Source organism: Phoenix dactylifera, chromosome 1 (genome assembly GCF_009389715.1).
Source record: "Phoenix dactylifera cultivar Barhee BC4 chromosome 1, palm_55x_up_171113_PBpolish2nd_filt_p, whole genome shotgun sequence".
NCBI classification, from domain to species: domain Eukaryota; kingdom Viridiplantae; phylum Streptophyta; class Magnoliopsida; order Arecales; family Arecaceae; genus Phoenix; species Phoenix dactylifera.
In genome coordinates, this window is record NC_052392.1 from 28,680,975 (window position 1) to 28,698,059 (window position 17,085).

A 17,085-nucleotide genomic window follows, 5' to 3' on the forward strand; every position below is an offset into this window, starting at 1 on the left:
CAAGGGTCGGTGTCCCTTCCTATCGGAAGGACGAAAACAGAGAACGAATCCACCTTCTCCCTCGGGCAACCGAGAGCTCGCTCTCCCTCTCGCCCTCTCTCACACGCGCTCCCTCGCGCTCTCTCTCTCTCACCCCCACCGTTCTCTCTTTCCCACGCTCTCCCTTTCTTCCGCTCCTCCTCTTCTTATTCTACTACTTGTTCTCTTTTCTATCTCTTCCCCCCTTTCTTCCGGTCTCTCTCTCTCCTTTCCCATGTCCCTGTCCGTGTGTTGGTAGACGAAGGGCCCTCTTTCCCATGGCCTATTCCCTCTTTCTCTCTCTGTTTTTAATTTCTCTCGGTTTTCCCCCTGTGAGTGTGTGTGCGTGTGAGGTTATTGGCAGGGATCCGCGGTACCGCCTCCTATCACACTGCAGCGTATAGGGTGAGATTTATGATCCAAAATTTTAAAAAATAATTATTTTTTAGTATAATAGTTAGTATTTAGAAATAAAAATTTTAAAAAATTTTGAAGAGTTTTTAATTTTTTAAATATTAATGTAGCCTAGCATGATCTCTATGTGATTTAGGGGTGAGGGATCTTTATGAATGGAGTAGACTCTTTGGTCGTGAAATATGTGAAGTGAGGTAAGTAATATTTATATTTTATAGTACTTGTTTAAGATTAATTGGAAAAAATTGATGTTATAATTTTTTTAAAAAAATATATAAAATTTTATAGTTACATGGAGATTGACTTATCATTGCAAATTTGTTAATTAATTGGATGATCGAATCATCGTTATGGATCAAGCATGTAAAACTATATATACTGTATGTTCAGTAGTAAAATTTGAAGTCATATTATAAAAGGAAAAAGACTAGAATTATATATATACACATGCATATGTATACCAGTTGACTCTCAACATGATTATGTATGAAGTTCAAACTTAATTATGTGCTCTACCACAAAAGTAATTATAGCGTGATCCTGCCATAGGGATTAAATATGACGGCCTCACCATGGAGGTAAGCATAGTGTGACCTAAGCTACAACCACGTGATCATTGTTTCGATTTAAAACCCAGACCACATAGGTAAATATGGAGTAACCCAAGCCACAGGGGTCAAATGTAGGATGATCTATGTTGCATGGGTTAAGTGCGACTATAGTCATTGGCTGTAGAATAGAAATTGGAAAGTAGATGTCTGGGTTTAGGTATGTGCATATGTATATAAATGTAAGCATAGTATAATCATGTGATTTAGATATTCTATTTTATTCCAATTCCAAGTATTGATTTATTCTATGTACATCGTTGATAAGATGAAATGTATTGTTGTTGTATATAAATCTTATTGAAAGTAAATATTATGAAGTTACATATACAAATGTACTATGATTTATATACTTTAATTGAGCTGAATCATGTAAATTTTTTTGATCCAATTTTATAAAATTGATTTGTTACTTACTGAATTGTGAAGCTAATGATTTTTTTCTATATTTTTTAGATCTAAGGATCAAGAACTAAGCCAATACCAGCTTTCTGCGAAAAGTAAATAGAGGTAAGGCTATCTTCCTAATTAGTATACTTGGTTTTGATTAGTGATATATATTAGAGTGTGGCTTTGAATTATGTATAATTACTTAAATACTGAAAGTTTGAGTAGTAAATTTTGGAAAATAGATCTCTATTTATGACTTGGGGTAATATGTATAAATTTATATGATATTTTGGTTTAATAGTTTAACTGTTCATTGATAGGTAGAATACCTTGCATGTTTATAAAGCCAACCCTGTAAGTATGTAGTGGTTTTCATGCCCTCAAATTATGGAATCTAGAGTGGTCGGAGGTGTGACGAGTTTATTCAGAAAAATCTTTTTCCCCTCTTCCATCCTCTGCTCGCCACTCCAATGATGAAACAAGGTTGGGTTGCATGGAGCAAACCTTGAATTGCTTCTCATTTCAGAATCTAGCAATCTTTTTCTCACATCCATTCGAATTTCTTTTTATAAACACATTTGTTTCCACTGTGACAATAAGCCATTAAATTTTGAATGGTAGCGAGTTTGGTACCTGAAAGATGAGCACCCAGGCTTCATGAACCAAAAGGAAAAGGACCATTTCTAATCCTCCGCTCTCGTAGCTCTATCCTTTACGGGGATCATTAGCACCAGACAAATGGTGTCAGATAAGAGCGTGAACAATTTTCGCAGGCTCCATCCTGTATGGCGCCTCAACAAATAAGAAACAGAAACAGCAACGCCGTGTCCATGAATCAAGGCTCAGTTGCTACACTGTGGTCACCCATCCAACCACCTGCGACCCAAAAATGTAATAAAATTTCTTGAGATCTTACCTTGAAACATGTCTTTATATGTAAGTATCAATTTCTAAATCTTTTCCATAACAAAGTAGTTCGAAATGTTCTACTGAAGTCATATCAAGTAATGTCAGTGAAGTATTCCTGAAATTAGGCGGTAGTAAAAGCCATCATAAGCATTCTATGTCATAGTGCAGGAAAATGACGAACAAACATGTCAGTGCAGTCGTGGATTAAAGGGGGAACAGAATAAGCAAGCAAGATGGCCAACTAATTCTTAGAAACTTGGGTTGGATTGACAGGTTGGTCAAACAGCACACACGCAGATCTGAATCTCCTAAAACTTGGTGCACATATCAAACATGCTGTCACCGTAGAACAAGAGACTTCTATTAATAGATAAATCATTGCACAACTTGTCCAAATTTATATAAAGAACACATGAAATAGAACAACAATGTATAAGAACTTTTCTTTAAACCGCTAGCTGCCATCCTTGATCATTAATAACATTAACAGATTACAGAAATGATTAAAGGAATATTCATCCTAGGGACCTGAACCTGTGGATATAACTTCCTTCTCACGCTAGAATCACATTGAAATCAAACAGCCATTAAACTTCAAAAATGAAGCCAGATTCTTGACTCTTGAAGAGTTTAAGTAGGAACCTGCAGTGATGAATATCACTTGTGCATACAACACATATGGTCTAACCGAGCTGTCAGTCTATCTTCACAGATGAGTAGATCAGTCTCGTGAACCAGAAGCACGCATAGAAGCCAATTGTGCCAGTCAGTACAAAAAAGGCATACGAGGCAATTAGCATGTAACCGAAGTACAAAATGCCAGAGACTGGCTTCGTGATCTCCAGCTTTGTAAAGAAGTAGAAGGTCGCATAGAGGAAGAGATATAGTGCAGAAGATCCGGAGGTCAGATAGGACCTCCACCACCACAAGTAATCCTCACTGCACAGCTGGAAATAACACAGAACGATCGTGATCTCAGCACAGGTGACAATAAGGATGAGAAATACGAGAAAGAGGAACCCAAATATGTAGTAGAATTGGTGCAGCCAAATGGATGTAAGGATGAAGAAGAGCTCGATGAAGACAGCTCCAAATGGAAGGATGCCTCCTATCAGTACTGAGAAAATTGGATTCATGTACCAAGCCTGTTCAGGTATCTGCCTGGGGATTTTGTTTGTCTTCACGGGATCCTCGATTGCTTGCTTCCTGAAACCCACATAGCTGCCCACAAACACAAGAGGCACCGAGATACCAAACCACAGCAGTACAAGGGCAAACATTGTGGTGAAGGGCACAGCACCAGAGGACTTCTGCCCCCAGATAAGGGCATTCAAGACAAAAAAGATACCAAAGACAACGCCAGGGAACATGAATGCTGTCCTGAGGGTGATTGTCTTCCATTCTGTACCCTTAAACATCTTGTAGAGACGGGCAGAGGAGTATCCAGCGAAGAGACCCATGAAGACCCAAAGTAGAAGCATGGCTGTCATCAATCCTCCTCGGTTTGATGGAGAAAGGAAGCCAAAAACAGCAAACATCATGGTTACGAGAAGCATACCGAAGAATTGAACACCTGTGCCAACATATACACACAGTAAGTCTGACTTTGCCGGGGGCCTGAAGACATCCCCATGGACAAGCTTCCATCCTGTCTCCTCTTGGGCTTCTTCTTGAGTTTCCAGCTGGTTGTACTTGGAAATATCCCGGTAAAGGGTTCGCAGCATGATCATGGCCACCATCCCAGAAAGGAAGAGTACAATCATCAATGAATTGACAATGGAGAACCAGTGAATTTGGTCATCAGTCATCAGAAGATAGGTATCCCATCGAGATGCCCATTTCACTTCACTCTCCTGAAACAAAAATAGGAAAAATTATAAAAAATATCTTTAAAAAAAATAAAAAAAAACTTCATTGAAAAAATATAATAGTAATTAAACAATCATATACATGCTAGACCCAGTTATATCTGATCATGTCACCAGAAAGTCATAATACTTGATAATCTCACCTCAAATGCGACATCATATGTGAATACAATCTCATTGTTTGCTTCAACCTCTTGGGGAGAATCAGAATTCACAACCAAGCGTTTGGCATGGGGATCACAGGTGCTCAGGCGTGTATTAACACCATTCCATTCACCTTCATACTCATGTTTAACACTGCAATATGCACATATTTATTTAAAGTCTGTTTCTGAAAAATTGTAAATCTAAGAAAATATAATGTCATGAAAGTTAATATCAACCTGAACGGCTTAACCTCAAATCCCACGATCCTTGCAAGATCCACCTGAGCATCCCTATGATACTTGACTACAAAAGATAAATGATTGTGGATAAAATACTTTTCATCCTTGCTCTGCATCAAAATGAAAGTTTAGTCACAACCATCCAATACTTTTTTTTTAAGAACAAAGCTAAGGCAGTTTAATTTTGTTATTATCAGATGTACTTACCCCAGTATATTGGCCTTTGACACCAACATGGAACCCATGTTGATACACTGTAGGGGAATCCTGATCGAGCCTTTTTATAGGAACAACTAGTGGAAGATTATCAAGAATCCTGTAATGTAACATGTCCATTCACCAAATCAATGATGCTTGGATTTTTTTAAAATATATTTTAAATTGCAAAAAAGGCTAGCTAGTTGACATACATGTTGACCTCATAGGCATCCTCTATCTTTTCCTTAAGGTCCTTGGCATCTTTTTCATTGAGTGTAATCTTGCAAACAATTTGACACATGTGCGGCTCTCTCATCTCAAACTAAAGCAAGGAAAGAAAGGAAAAAGGAAAAAAAAAAAGGAGAAAAGTCAGAAAAATCCTAATGGGAGTAAGTAATATTGGGAAATAAAAAATAGCTTTAAAATATAGCAAAGTGACTAACCACATAGGGAGAGTTTTCAATACGATCACCGCGAAGAACTTCGCCAAGATTCTCTGCACTGTCGACTACAGTATCTGGTCTACAGTAAGGTAGTGAATAATAGGAGTACGGAAGCTGAGTTTTTATGGAAGTTAATTTGTTCACCTTCACATAAAGCGGATCTTTCTGCAGCCAGAACATGTTTTGCAAATGAGTAGAGCAGTTTAAAAGGGTAAAACGACCAAATTTAAAAATCAAGACAATGATAACAGAGAACTACAAAAAACTAAAGTTTGTGGATATAATATTAAAAAGAAGTACAAAAACAACAAAATCATGGAATTCTACAATGGTGTAATCGGATACCAAAACAAAATTACCAAAATTAGCAAGAAGTTTGAGTGGGTATCTAAAAAAAATGGTAGACACCTGTTCAATTAGATAAAATAACAAATCAACCACCACTCTTAGATTCTGCAATTTGGCGTACCACCCGTACTGGGTAATACTGTAACACATTGATGCCGAACTGAGACTAGGTACAAGTGACATACCGAGTCATGGTATGGCAAATTGACTCCATACCAAGCATACCGATAATATAGCAGCATGATACAGCATGTGATCTGATACCAAGATTGACAACCTTGATTGATACTATTCGTTTACTTAGTCAAGGATACAGACTAATAACCACACACAAAGAGATAAATTCATGAGCAATAAAATGATGAGAAAAAACATAAAAGCTCAAGGATCTCGATTTCTTACTCGGTTCTCTCCCCCCCACCCCTTTCTTTCCATACTTCTTATAGTTGCTAGCATTATTGTCATAAATATTTAACTTTCGATAAAAGTCAAATGATTAAATAAAAGTCTTTGCATATACACATATGCATAAATAGACATGTTGTGACGAAAAGTATCCCTTGATAGGAATGGCTGGAAAAGTATAAGTGACAAAGGACCGTCCTATAAGAAATCTAGGCGCACTTTTGTTAGGTGTAGATATACAAATTAGAATATTTTATTTTATTTGCGAATTAGAGAATTTTATTTTTTATGTGGACTCTAGGACTAAAATTTTATGAGGACTCTAGTACTCTTTTCTATGCGGATTCTTATTAGGGTTTTACGTCTATATAAACCCATTGCTATGTAAATGAGAATATAGTTTGTATTTTTGAGATTTTGATGGTTGAGAATATTCAGCTATCCTCTCTGTCTTCTCTTCCTTCACTTTCTTCCTTCTCTTCTTCTCTCTCCTCTCTCTTCTTCTTATCTTTCCTTCCCTCTTATTTTTCTCTTTCCTCTTCTTCTTCTCCTCCTCTACTTGTTCTGTCCTACATCAATTTGGTATCAGAAACCCTATTCTCCCTACCTCCCGAGCCTATCCTGCGTCAATAAGGCTTGATGGCTATTTGTTATGGTTATGACAGATCTGGTGGAGGAAGAAGATTGACCAAAGAAGAGCTCTATGTGATGCCTCTCTGTAGGTTGACTTTCTTCATATCAAAGTTCAAACTAAACTTAATGGAACGGGATAGACTACTAACAATTTAGAAAGTGCTGTAACAAAAATGTCTAGCATGATGTGAATCATGTCCACCCCAAAGTTAGTCGACTTAAATACTTCATTTGAGGTCTTCAGGTATCGGGCTCATGAAATGGGCCACTCTTCATAAAAACATAATCTTCTTTTTCTTGAGGAATTGTCAAGGTAGAGAATCAATCTAGCTAATATGGCAAATCTGGCAAACTATAAGCAAGAAGAGATTGGCAATCAAAATTATATCATAAGTATGCGAGTCTTAAATAGATTCTATTTTCAACAAATATGATTGTATAGGCACTATATATTTTTTTACTAGCAATTCGTGCAAATCCAACAAATACTCTGCTCTTCTATGCTTCGATTGTCAGATTTAACCAATGCACACCTCCCCAGGCTGGAACAGATAAACAACCTAGTTCACATATTTGACTGTCAGATTCTTCCAATGCACCAAAGGAACCATCATACATTCCTATCAGCTTTATGTCAGTAGTAGCATATAACCCGCACAATGCGTGGGGTGCAGTTTGTTTTTTTCTTTTTTATATTCGATACTAGATTGCAATGGTTGTCACAGTGAATTTAGAGAGGACCTTAGAGTTCGAATTGGGCTTGACCAACCCATTTAATTACAAAAGTCAGCCAAGTTTACCTCCTTGGATCCCACATAAACTTCATCACTACCTGTGGGTTGGATGAAGGTAACCTCCTATATATCACAAAGGAAATTGGAATTTACTATTCTTGCTAAGTTTCTCTTTGGTTCATTTATTGTATCATCATCACCATCATCATTTTCTGGAGTAATGGTCTAAATATCTTTACAGTATTAAAACACGTTGTTCATTTTCTGACCTGCAGAACCCAACCTTTAGACCTTCCTCTGATGGAAGGCCTTTATAGTTCAGGAGCTGGACTAATGGTAATCTATACAGAAATGAGAATATCCACTTAAAACATCGTAGGATGACCCGCTCGTCACCCTACACTTATCCCACTCCATCTAGGCCAGAACCCAACCTCTCGTGCAGATTGTCAAAGCTCACTTAAACACTTTGGTGGTAATGTAGCTCTTAAAATACAATTAGCAGCCCATAATGGATACCAGGATGCACAACTGAAAAGGAAAAATACTAATATAAGAGTTGAACGCATTGTTAAGATTCAAACCTAGCCCAATCTAACTTAGATTTCGATGATTTCATCCCATCTTCTCTATGTCCCTATCTGGCTATATGCATTGTGCACTTGTAATAAACAATTATTTATCATAACATGTATCTGGGGCCAAAAAGCTATCGCCACCCTACGTCCATGTGATATTTGGCCCTTGCACATGGACACAACAAAGGAAGCTTTATTTGGAAGAAGATTTAAAATCCAAGGCTTTTTTTAATCTCAAGTTTCCTTAGATATTATATGTTGGTTGAAGATTTGAATTCGAGGCAGTATGCTAACTCTGCCACAACATTATATGTTGATTGATTAACATTCAAGGCATTATAAGTTTCCTAGTCGATTATAAGTTGGCTTTTATTAACTATTATTAACTAATTCTAATTAACATCTTGCAAACAACAAACCTAAAGTTTCTATGCTATATGCAACCATAGTGCATATTTTTTATTCAAATGTCAAAAATGAAACTGAAGTAATTTGAAAATAAATATTACTTAAACTATTGACAAGGTGCAAAGATAAAAGTAAATCTGAACGTAACACAGTACTGAAGTGCAGACAATCTATATCAACAAAATGATCTTTGGTAAATAAAATATGCTTGCATGTCCCTGAATCCTCAATACAGAATTTACAAAAAATATGCTTGCAACGTACTTCTTTTTCCTGGTTTCCATCACCTCTAGTGTCAAATAGTGCAGAGTGCTTGCAACCACTTGCTCATAATTAACGATGCTATAACTATTGTTATTAAATTTTAGTATTAGTTGTTAATTATTAATATTATGATTACTTTTAGAAAAACAACCAAAGATTATTCTTATTATACTTAGTATATTTTATTTTTCTTTAAAATAGACAAAAATAATAAATCCTATATGTGCCTGCATATATGGGCTGAATAGAGATGTCAACGGCGATTGATACCCAAATATTTTTTCCATCCTTGAACCGAACGAAATGATTTTAACCAAAATTAAATAGGGTTAGTTTCGATGATGAGTTTAAAAATTAAAAACCATCCGATTTCGCTTTAGTTTACAGTTTTGATGATTCTCTGACCCAAAACCGACATTGAATCCAAAACTGGAACCAAACATACCCAATATTTAATACCCTTTATATTTTGTGTAAATCTGAAATATTATACTATGAATTTTATGGATTATATAATGAAATTTATGGATGATATCTTTAATTTGGTTGTTTATATGTGAAAATTTTGAAATGAATAAAAAAAGTTAACGATTTTTGATTTTTTTAGTTACAGATTCGGTTTTGCGGTTTTCTTAGTGGCAGTTATAGTTTTTTATTTTAAAAACCATAAAGTTTCACTTTCAGAGATGGCAGTGGATTTCGGTTTTGTTTTTTTTTACTATATGCACCAGATTTGCCCCGTTGACATCCCTAGGGCCGAATACTGCATATGCATTATACAATCCTAGATCACATGTGCCTTTATGAGAGAGAGAGAGAGATGTGGCAAGCCATTCTATATTTTATGAGAACAAACGAAACATAGAAAGAGAGCTAAAGAAGACAACAAGGGGAAAAAAAGAAAGAAGCAAGTCAGAAGAGCAACAGTTCTAAACCATCAAGTTTGGATCCTCTACGGTGCGATATTTGCACCATAAAATCCTTTACCACCATGGATGGCTGCCACCTCATCCATCTTGGAGGCAAGCGGCTCATTTATCCCGAAAGATATCCATGCACTTTTCAATGTGATGCACAACGTGTTGGAGAGTTAAAAGAGAGTTGCACATCTCCAAGATGGATGATGTGGCGGCTATCCATGATAGTACTGCACTCTGCGGTGCAAAAGTCGCACCGTAGAGGAACTAGTTTCCTAAATCACGGCTCTATACCAAAAAAAAATGTTGACTCAATAAAAGCACAACCACAATAAAATAAATGGCCCAAATCTAAACCACCGTTCAAGTCAATATGCTAGGTTGGACGGACCTAGGCTTAGCACCATCCAACCTATTAACTCAAGTAATAGAATCTTTTCTCTTCGTATCTTTCCCTATATGCTGGGATATTAGCATGCACCCCGGAGATAGCTGACTCACCCTTTCCATGCCCTACTATGCTACTTCGACACCACTGCCGGACTTTGGTCTGCCGCCTGTGACACCCACCTCGCTCTCGTGTGCATCGCACACAAGGAGTTCTTCAAATTCACCAAAAAGAAAAAGGGTGGGGAGTTCTTCCAAACCTTTTCGGTATTGCTATAGAAAACATGTATAACAAACATGTAGAGAAAAGGATAAGAATCTCTAGTTAGATGAATGGTTCAGCTATAGACGAAGATAATAAGAAAAGAAAGGGAAAAAAATCTTAAATCAAGCCCATGGAAAAAGAATGATGCTGCAAAGTTTGATTCATCAGCAAATGATGTGACTACACTCGGAAAGAGAAAAGAAAGATCGCCAAAATTCCTTAGTGTGTTCTTGGACGGCAAAGCAACCAAGCCCTTCAATCTCAATGCTATTCTGGTTGCCCTACGAGTCATGCACATCTCCGAGGGTGGCCATCACAATCAAACCCTCTCCTTCATGGAATCCAAAGGACACAAAGATGATCGACAAAGAGCAGCACAAAAAAAGTAGGAGAATAAAGAAATGGGGTTTCTTTTAAAAGAAACCATCTTCCTCTTTTCTCGAGTCAGCATTTTTTTATCTCTTCCTACTTTAATAGTGCGTGTTCCCCTATCTCCACCGTCCCGACTTCTGGCCCATTTTGTCGTGTACAACATATGGAAGGCATCGAACGGCTCGTTAAGATCACTTGGGTGAAGGTTAGTAGGAATTGACAGATGGATGGATTGCCTTGGAAGTTACAACCTTTAGTCAGGGTGACTTCCCAGTGAGGTAAACTCATGAAGTCTCAAGTAATAGGCACAATTTTAGTGCTTAGGCCAAAACTGTAAGTTGTTTGTGATGGGGTCGGATTAGAATTTCCGTGTGGAAGTAATTACTATCTGGATACATGGTAGAATAGTATCTATCCCAATGGCGAATGGCGGGCTCTGCCAACACAGAGCCTACATTTATATATATATATATATATATATATATATATATATATATATATATATATATATATATATATATATATATATTAGATGGCATCAGCTCACCAGTATGAATTGCAGCTAGAGTTGCATCTTGCGCCTCCTTACTCTATCTCCAATACATTTGACACAGCCCAGTCAGCATCAAATTACCTAGAATATCTCCCAATAAGCCTAATGATTAGTTTAGTCCTTGTGTTCCCTTTGTATGTTTGGCTCAAAATCTAGACACCTGCAAGTCCTGCTGATCCAGGGGAACCTAGAATGACAAAAGCCTCCATGAACAATACTACATAGCCAAGATAGATATCGATCACTCATGTCATAAGAAGTGTGTTGATTCTCTACCAATCATTTACTGCCAAAGTTGTAGGAAGTCTTGTGGCATCTTGATGTTGCTTTCAAGGAGTCCAATAAATGACACCTCCACAAGCCATGGCAGTGATCACACGGAAGCTATGTTTTGTATAGCATGCCGATTGAGTACGATTATCTTTCTTTCCAATGTTCAATCAATCTACTTATTGTTGCATATTTTATCCTGCTTTGGAATTGTAACCTTCTCAAGGCAGCAGAAGACTTTTCAGCTCATAATCAACATTGTTTCTGACTTTTATGCTCAAGCATCCGAAGTCCTATGTTTTTGCAAATCCTTAGTGCTAATCACTTGCACTTATGCTTGCTTCAGCTTACGTGACTTGTAAACCTCTAGGTGGTGCCTCTTCACTTAGAAATCAATCACCACAAAATAATGAATTTTCATCCCTTGGTTTCACTGCCCATGTCAATATTAGGGCTTGCCTGAGTTTCCCTTAACTTTTATTCCCACACATGTATTTCCCACTCTTGTCGTTTGTTTTATCCATGCTTATGCTCGTCTATTACGACTTATGAGTTATTTTATACACACTTCTATAAATGCCAAAGAAAGGCTCGTTGTACCAGTCTGTATCATACCGTACCAATACGGAACTGGTATGCAATCTTGTTTTGGACCGATACTTGGGACACCTTGCTGTCTTGTACCATACCGCATATCGAAACTATAAGATGGGACTGGTACAAGATCCAGTATCAAGATAGTGAACCTTGTGCCAAAGATTTAACATTGAATGGCCTTGAAAACAAGAGAACTAGATTAAAATTTCTGGTCAACAAACCATAATCATTAAATGGCTACGGTCGGCAAAGTTGAAAAGTTTAAGCCGCCAAAAAAATAAAAAGAAACAATGAAACTACTATACAATAGTAAACCCATGGTTTTAAATCCTATGGAAAGAGGGGTGTCCCAGTTTTTCCATAGGATGGGAGGCCTTGTTGTCCCATCCAGTCTTGATCGCCGTCCCCATATCTCTCTCCTCTTCTCCTCTTCTTCTTTTCTTTTTTCTTTTTTTTCTCCTTTTTTCCTTTCTTCCTTTTTTTTCTTGTTCCTTCCTTTCTTTCTTTCCTTTTCTTCTTCTTCTTTTTCTTCCTTCTTTCCTCCTTTCCTTTCTCTTCTTATTTCCTTTCTTTTTACCCTTTTCTTCTTCCTCTATTCCTCTCTCTCTTTTCTTTTTATTCTTCTTTCCCCAAGTGGATGAGTTTCGAAGTCCTTACCTCAAACCGGTCTCATTTTCTCATAAAAATGAGACAAGGCAGCTGGGATGCTCCCATCCCGCCGGAATTTAAAACACAGTAAATCCACATCAGCATTAACTTTCAGAATTCAAGGTCCGCTGAACCGGTGCCGAGATCCATACCGACTGGCCAACCGGTTCAATACATTACTGTACTGACACACGGTACACAGAGGCATGCCGGTTCAGAACGGGCATGCCAAAAAAATTTTCAATATTTTTTAGGTTTTATTTATTGGTAATCAAATTTTTTCCAATGTTTTCAATGATTTTAAGTATAATTTGATATTTCTTAATATTTTTTAATGTTTCTATGATTCTGATACAACCTAAATGATGCTTCTTGATGTTTTAGAGTGATGCAAGACATAAAATGATTAGTGAGATGTTGCATGCTATAAAAAACAACATGAAATATTTTAAAATTAATTAGTGAGATACAAAATATAAAATGATACAATCAATTACATATATTTAAGTACAACATACAGACCGATATCTAACATCTCGTCAAGTGGCGATGCCTCTCATAGATATCAGGATCATTAGTATAATTAGGAGGCACATCAGCCTACCTCTCTAACTACTTTCAAATCTCTCACTAAAGCTCTAACTCTGAAAGGTGTCCTCTGCTAATAATACGGTTGTGGAGGGGCCCATCCGAATATACCTGCAACCAAGGTCCGCCGTACCGGTACCGGTCGGCGTACCGGTGGCCGGCCGGACCGGTACGGTACCGGTCCGGTCCGGTCCGTACCGGCCGGTACCGGTGGTTTCAAAAACCACAGCGCGCGGCGCTGTGGTTCTTATAAAAAAAAAAAAATCGTACCGGTGCGAACCGGCCGGTTCGCACCGGTACGAGGCCCGTACCGGCCGGTACGGGCTCCGAACCGGCTGGTACGGGCCCGAACCGGCCGGTACGCACCCGTACCGGCCGGTTCGGATAAAAAACCGGTAAATACCGGTTTTTTATCCGTTCCGGTACCGGTCTAGGACCGGACCGGTACGTACCGGCCCGTACCGGCCGGTACGGGCCGGTACGGCATTCCATGCCTGCAACAAAATCCGACCCGTAAGATGCTCTGGGCTGCGTAGGATAGTAGCCACTGAAAGATGATGCCTCATACGTATCATATCTATATTCGTATCTGTATGGATCATAGATTGCATATGGCTGTAGATAATAGGATCCAATATATGTTTCGAAACCTTTTCACCACTTAAAAAAAAGGAAGGGAGAGAGAAACGATTCAGACCAATCCAAACTGGTTCGCACCAATTCTGCTTGCTTAGAACTGGTCGGTTTGAAGTGGTTCGAGGCTGGTTCCGACTCTCACAGGCGAACTGACCCGGTTCCGTGCCAGGTCGGCTAGGTACAACCCCATTCGATAGACCATGTTTCAGATATTTCTCCATAAATCCAAGACATTTGGAATGCGGCCTAGTGTGTGCCTTATCGCTCCTTTATGTTGTAACTCTCTAGTCACTTTATTAAATAAATCTTCCAAGTGTATGAATCTCAAAGCCGCTTCTCTCAAATCTTTGATTTCAGGCCATCCTCTCTCCTACATTGACTAGCTCTAATTCGCTAACTTTGTGAATTTCATTTTTCAACTTATTCCTATCATAGTTTCCACAATGTTTGCTAGATATCAGACCCAAATCAAACAAATTTTAAAATAAATGCTTGTAATACTTTATCTCTCCAAGTTGTTCATTTAAGAAAATTATTGCCACTGCTACCAAATTTCTGGTTCTTAAGATCAAGAGCTTACAAATGATTTCTTGGGAGACGAAACAAAATTATGAAACAATTTCTAGACAACTGCTATTGCTGAATGAAGTAAAATCTAATGCTATTTTTCAAATCAATAATAAGCTTAAAATATCCATAGTAGCCTTTCCATTACTATGACGTAGATATTATAAAGATAGATGAGATCAGTAATGAGAGCTAGAGCATGTCTAAATCAAGAATACCTTTAAGTCTGACGTATCACCAAAACTACTTTGACAGTAAATGCAATTTATCAAATTAAAAGGGTTCAACCGTGCAAATATATGGATTATTCGCACCACGCATAGATCCAATAGCCAACAATATCAAAACTAACTGTCAAATTGTAAGACATTTACTATCAAATAATGCAATATAAAAAGAGAACGCATGCAAGAAAAAATATCTAAAAAGCAACTAAGTCGTCAAGATCAAGAGAAGAATAAACCACGCCGAGCGTTACATGAACCCAATCATCAAGAACTAAAGTTACAAGCCAACAATAACATAATAACAGTACTGGATGGCTCGAGTGGGGCATGTAAACCCAGATCTAGCCAATACATAGAAGATATACTAACAAATCGATTGCATCAATTTGTCAAATCCTCCATCAAATCTCACATCTCAATCAAGAAATCGGCAGACTCGAAAAAACACGCACAGGTCGAAGAAAATACCAGAGAACAAGCAATCAGCTATCAAACTCCCGAATTTGGATCCAAATCGAAGCAAAGATTCGCACAACGAGGGTTTTGGAGTGAAAGAAGTCCAGATCTAACACAAGGGCATCACCGAAAACGGAAAGGACCAGACCTAAATCTAGGAGAAGAGAAATCGAGCGGAGAAGGACTGACCTTCTGGAAATCCGCGGGTGCGACGCCGGGGAGGTAGAAACAGTGGCCGCCGGTGATGGAGGAGAGCACGAGCGCCAGCGCGATCCACGGGAGGACCGCCAGCGGTCGAGAGATCGCCATCGGAGCGATCCAAGGACTGGAGAATCGAAGGAAAACTAGGGTTTCCCGAGGGAAGGTGGATGCGTTCGGGAGATCTCGGAGAGCTACGAAGAAGAAATCGAGATCTAGCGCCACGCGCTCTCTCAGAGCCCCTCTTCGCACCGACGGGTGGAGACCGACGAATTAAAAAAGCTCGTGAATCTCGATCGGCGCTCGGACCACCTGCCTCGCGTTGATGCGAAGGAAGTCGAGGACTAGAAATAGAGTAACCCTGACCTTGTAAGAGAATTACAGAATCACCACTTAAGCTTCTAACACCAACGATATCACTCTAAAAGACGGATCACAGGTACGTAGAAAGTAGTGGTATATCACCTACTCAATGCGCAAAGTTATCTTTTAAATTATTCTTGAATGTAAGATAGAAGTTATAATAAATTATGTTTAAAAAATTATATAGATTTGTCAAAACCATCACGATACTACTGCATCGTTGTAACAACAACTGTTATTTCAAATTGCGGAGTAAATTGCATATGTGCAGGCTAGAGTATAAACTATACTAAATTTTAATATTATAGATGGCTTGAGTTTGAGTTTATATAATTGTTATATATAATATTAAATATATATTTAACAAATTTAAAATATATTTTTGTCATATTTTATTACTATATTATATTAAATAATTATGAATCTTAAATAGTTTTATTTAAATTATTATATAATTTCTTTTGCAATCTTTATAATGTTTATATAACAAATTAAAAGTTATTTTATTTTATAGCCTACAATTATTTGTTTATATTTTCAGTATCAGCCCTTTTTTTGTCCCGTTGATTTAATTAATGTATGATTTTCACCTTATTAATGATAATGTGGAATGTGAGAAATATTTAAATTCCATAATAAAGACTTTTATTTTGTAGCTTGCAATTAATTAATATATGGTTTTAATCCATTGATTGTTTTAATTAATAGATAGATTTTTATTTATTAATGATAATATAGAATGTGACAAGCATTTAAATTTTCTCATTAATATTAGTGTCTATATGGAGAATGAAGAACTTAGTGCAAGCACAACCTTAATTTTAGTATATATACCTATGCCATATATGGGGTATAATATTTTCTTTTTAAAAAAAATTATATCTTGTAATATATAACTCACAAAAAATTATATTTTATACCGCTTGCATAAAGTGGTCATACCCACACTAATCAAATTATTGTATTTCTATAGCCTTTTCGATGGCTGACCTATAAAAATGAGACGATCTAGCTAGCATGATGTAGGATATAATTGGCCATTACTCATGACATCTTCTTATGCCAGTCGATGTTATGGACTTATGGTAGGGCAGAAATATGTTAACTTGAAGAGTAATTTCGAATGCAGATTCTTTTTTTATAAATTTAAATCGCTTCACCTCCCTTTTAGTAAAAAATAAAATAAGTTAAAAAAAAAAGAAGACAAACTTTGAATGGAGAATATAGATTCAGGATCTATAATACTGCAACCGATTAATACGACACTTTTTTCTTATAAATGCATTCTCCGGAGAGGAATGGGTATAAAGGAGAATTCATCTATTGTGCAGCTGACTCTCCAACCGAATCGAAGATTGAATTCCCCCTCTAAACTTCCGGGAGAAATATACGGATCCGCTGAACCTTCCTTTGTACAAACCAGCAAAAAGGACATAT

At 37.4% G+C, this 17,085-nt stretch overlaps 1 protein-coding gene and 1 long non-coding RNA gene across 2 annotated transcripts; one reads left to right on the forward strand and one right to left on the reverse strand.

Annotated features, from left to right (window-relative positions):
• On the forward strand, window positions 1–2,092 carry LOC113461052. Its single transcript, XR_005513790.1, has 3 exons — window positions 1–423; window positions 569–626; window positions 1,497–2,092. It is a non-coding gene; the product is annotated as an uncharacterized LOC113461052 (long non-coding RNA).
• Window positions 2,093–2,680: 588 nt separating this feature from the next.
• LOC103723808 (transmembrane 9 superfamily member 8-like) lies at window positions 2,681–15,604 on the reverse strand. Its single transcript, XM_008814856.4, has 7 exons — window positions 15,277–15,604; window positions 5,235–5,399; window positions 5,004–5,113; window positions 4,801–4,909; window positions 4,591–4,703; window positions 4,351–4,504; window positions 2,681–4,192 (listed from the first exon to the last, which is right to left on the reverse strand). Exons 1-7 carry the CDS (start codon window positions 15,394–15,396, stop codon window positions 3,035–3,037), a joined length of 1,929 nt encoding a protein of 642 aa, XP_008813078.2. The 5' UTR covers window positions 15,397–15,604; the 3' UTR covers window positions 2,681–3,034.
• Window positions 15,605–17,085: the final 1,481 nt, after the last annotated feature.